The sequence below is a fragment of the Bison bison genome, unplaced genomic scaffold, assembly GCF_000754665.1.
Source record: "Bison bison bison isolate TAMUID 2011002044 unplaced genomic scaffold, Bison_UMD1.0 scf7180017864198, whole genome shotgun sequence".
Classification (NCBI taxonomy): domain Eukaryota; kingdom Metazoa; phylum Chordata; class Mammalia; order Artiodactyla; family Bovidae; genus Bison; species Bison bison.
In genome coordinates, this window is record NW_011494770.1 from 4,830,263 (window position 1) to 4,834,405 (window position 4,143).

General features: G+C 39.4%; 1 protein-coding gene across 2 annotated transcripts in view; it reads left to right on the forward strand.

The window, feature by feature from the left end:
• Positions 1 to 4,143, forward strand: part of MTFR2 (mitochondrial fission regulator 2) — a 16,708-nt gene that overhangs the window by 1,106 nt on the left and 11,459 nt on the right. For both annotated transcript variants that reach the window (XM_010844244.1, XM_010844245.1), the window contains exon 2: positions 549 to 661. In XM_010844244.1, coding sequence (XP_010842546.1) covers positions 551 to 661 — 111 coding nt within the window. In that variant the 5' untranslated portion in view covers positions 549 to 550. The remainder of the gene's footprint in view (positions 1 to 548; positions 662 to 4,143) is intronic.

Consider the following 4,143-nt stretch of genomic DNA (forward strand, 5'->3'; position numbering starts at 1 on the left):
ACAATCTACGGGATCTCAAAGAGTTGGACAGGACTGAACAGCTGAGCACACTAGCACTGGGTCCCTTGCTGCTGCTAAGTCACTTCAGTCGTGTCTGAGTCTGTGCGACCCCATAGATGGCAGCCCACCAGGTTCTGGCGTCCCTGGGATTCTCCAGGCAAGAACACTGGAGTGGTTTGCCATTTCCTTCTCCAATGCATGAAAGTGAAAAGTAAAAGTGAAGTCGCTCAGTCATGTCTGACTCTTTGCGACCCCATAGACTGAAGCCTACCAGGCTCCTCCGTCCATGGGAGGGTCAAAAAAAATCCTATGAATTTTTAATGCAACTTAACTGATAAACTGAAGGTTTTTTTTGTTTTGTTTTGTTTTGTTTTTTTAACCAGCCCTTCCCCATTCTCCCATTGCTCTTTGTCTCTCCTCACCTCAAAATAATGCTGGCCAGAGAGATTAGTTTAGTTGATGGTGTAATGTGTAACGAAGGCTTTTTTGTTTGTGTGTGCAGCAGTTATTTATCAAGAGTAATGTTTTCCTATTTTTTTCCCCTTAAGGTATGAAGAAACAATGTTTCTTTAAATTTGCTTCTGTATTTGCCTCATCAATGTCATTCATATTGAGTATCTTAAGAGAAATGCTGGAATATTTTGGTGTTCCCATAAACCAGGTAAATCGTTTTTAATGGATTTGAATGGACCTGTTGTATTTGGGGTCTTATTTTGGAAATGATTTATATGTCAACATTCAAGGCAAAATTGTTACTTCTGTATAAGGTATAACAAAGGCAAGTTTGCAGTAGTGTAGCTTTGATAATTTGAGTTAAAAAAAAGGATATGATTATTAGGAACTTATTTACTTGAAGGGTCAAAAGCTGATGAAAGATCGAAACCAAGCAAAAGATAGACATGACCCTCATAGATAAAATATTTTTAAAATTCTAGTGGTTTTATTTAAGGTACCTGAAACTAACACAACATTGTCAATCAGCTATACTCCAGTATAAAATAAAAAGTTGAAAAAAAAATGCTTGACATTTGTTATAGAATGATGAGTTTCATAGTTCAGCAAATTCAGGGGAGAGGTTGAGTTGGTGTCAGAATCATAAACAAATCAGATTTTGTCTACTTACTGAGTAGCTATGACATCTAAGATCTCAGACAATATGCACTGTTCTGTAGGTGATGCACGGTGGCAACACATCTTTCTTGTATTCGTGATTCTTAAAATATAGTGTGAGATATGAGAAATATATACATACAGCTATAAAAGTACATATAAGACAGACACAAAAATAATAGAGGGGCATACAGAAAATGGGCAAGTTATTGCTATTTGGTATGGTGAATTAGAATAGTCAAGGATAAATAAAGGATTTTGAACAAAAGTAAGTTGAAGAGTGATGGAGCCATTAATAAAAAATGGACAACTCAGTATGAGGAACTACTTTCTCCTAGGGAGATAAGTTAAATATGTAGGAACATATAAATACAAATATCTTGCTGATAATTAGATACATGGTTCTGGGTGTAGGAAAGAAAAGAGATTCAGATTTGGCGTTTTCTATATTCATTTTTTATTTGACTTTGATGATAGAGGATGTCCATAATGAAGCATTTTGAATTTCAGAATTGAGGTTAAAAATAACAAAGACCGAGGGATAGTTGAAGATTTGCTTCAGTATTCTTGCCTTGAGAACCCCATGAACAGTATGAAAAGGCAAAATGATAGGATACTAAAAGAGGAACTCCCCAGGTCGATAGGTGCCCAATATGCTACTGGAGATCAGTGGAGAAATAACTCCAGAAAGAATGAAGGGATGGAGCCAAAGCAAAAACAATACCCAGTTGTGGATGTGACTGGTGCTAGAAGCAAGGTCTGATGCTATAAAGAGCAGTATTGCATAGGAACCTGGAATGTTAGGTCCATGAATCAAAGCAAATTGGAAGTGGTCAAACAGGAGATGGCAAGAGTGAACGTCGACATTCTAGGAATCAGCGAACTAAAATGGACTGGAATGGGTGAATTTTACTCAGATGACCATTATATCTACTACTGCAGGAAGGAATCCCTTAGAAGAAATGGAGTAGCCATCATGGTCAACAAGAGTCTGAAATGCAGTACTTGGATGCAATCTCAAAAACAACAGAATGATCTCTGTTCATTTCCAAGGCAAACCATTCAATATCACAGTAATCCAAGCCTATGCCCCAACCAGTAACGCTGAAGAAGCTGAAGTTGAATGGTTCTGTGAAGACCTACAAGACCTTTTAGAACTAACACCCAAAAAAGATGTCCTTTTCATTATAGTGGACTGGAATGCAAAAGTAGGAAGTCAAGAAACACCTGGGGTAACAGGCAAATTTGGCCTTGGAATACGGAATGAAGTAGGGCAAAGGCTAATAGAGTTTTGCCAAGAGAACGCACTGGTCAGAGCAAACACTCTCTTCCAATAACACAACAGAAGACTCTACACATGGACATCACCAGATGGTCAACACCGAAATCAGATTGATTATATTCTTTGCAGCCAAAGATGGAGAAGCTCTATACAGTGAGCAAAAACAAGACTGGGAGCTGACTGTGGCTCAGATCATGAACCCTTATTGCCAAATTCAGACTTAAATTGAAGCAAGTAGGGAAAACCACTAGACCATTCAGGTATGACCTAAATCAAATCCCTTATGATTATACAGTGGAAGTGAGAAATAGATTTAAGGGCCTAGATCTGATAGATAGAGTGCCTGATGAACTATGGACAGCGGTTCATCCCTGAACGATGGACAGTGTACAGGAGACAGGGATCAAGACCGTCCCCATGGAAAAGAATGCAAAAAAGCAAAATGGCTGTCTGAGGAGGCCTTACAAATAGCTGTGAAAAGAAGAGAAGCAAAAAGCAAAGGAGAAAAGGAAAGATAAAGCATCTGAATGCAGAGTTCCAAAGAATAGCAAGGAGAGATAAGAAAGCCGTCCTCAGCAATCAGTGCAAAGGAATAGAGGAAAACAACAGAATGGGAAAGACTAGAGATCTCTTCAAGAAAATCAGAGATACCAATAGAACATTTCATGCAAAGACGGGCTTCATAAGGACAGAAATGGTATGGACCTAACAGAAGCAGAAGATATTAAGAAGAGGTGGCAAGAATACACAGAACTGTACAAAAAAGATCTTCACGAGCAAGATAATCACGATGGTGTGATCACTGACCTAGAGCCAGACATCCTGGAATGTGAAGTCAAGTGGGCCTTAGGAAGCAACACTATAAACAAAGCTGGTGGAGGTGATGTTATTCCAGTTGAGCTATTTCAAATCCTGAAAGATGACGCTGTGAAAGTGCTGCACTCAATATGCCAGCAACTTTAGAAACTCAGCAGTGGCCACAGGACTGGAAAAGGTCAGTTTTCATTCCAATCCCAAAGAAAGACCATGCCAAAGAATGCTCAAACTACTGCACAATTGCATTCATCTCACATGCTAGTAAAGTAATGCTCAAAATTCTCCAAGCCAGGCTTCAGCAGTACATGAACGGTGAACTTCCAGATGTTCAAGCTGGTTTTAGAAAAGGCAAAGGAACCAGAGATCAAATTGCCAACATCCGCTGGATCATGGAAAAAGCAAGAGAGTTCCAGAAAAACATCTATTCCTGCTTTATTGACTATGCCAAAGCCTTTGACTGTGTGGATCACAATAAACTGTGGACAATTCTGAAAGAGATGGGAATACCAGACCACCTGACCTGCCTATTGAGAAACCTGTATGCAGGTCAGGAAGCAACAGTTAGAACTGGACATGGAACAACAGACTGGTTCCAAATAGGAAAAGGAGTACGTTAAGGCTGTATATTGTCACCCTGCTTATTTAACTTCTATGCAGAGTACATCATGAGAAATGCTGGGCTGGAGGAAGCAGAAGCTGGAATCAAGATTGCCGCAAAATATTGATTTCACTTTGACATAATATGCATATACAAATTAAATACATTAAGCAAATTAATTTCACTTGTCTCTTTCTACTCTTCAAATGTAGCTACTAGAAAGTTGTATCAGATCAGATCAGTCGCTCAGTCGTGTCCGACTCTTTGCAACCCATGAATCACAGCACGCCAGGCCTCCCTGTCCATCACCAACTCCTGGAGTTCACTCAGACTCACG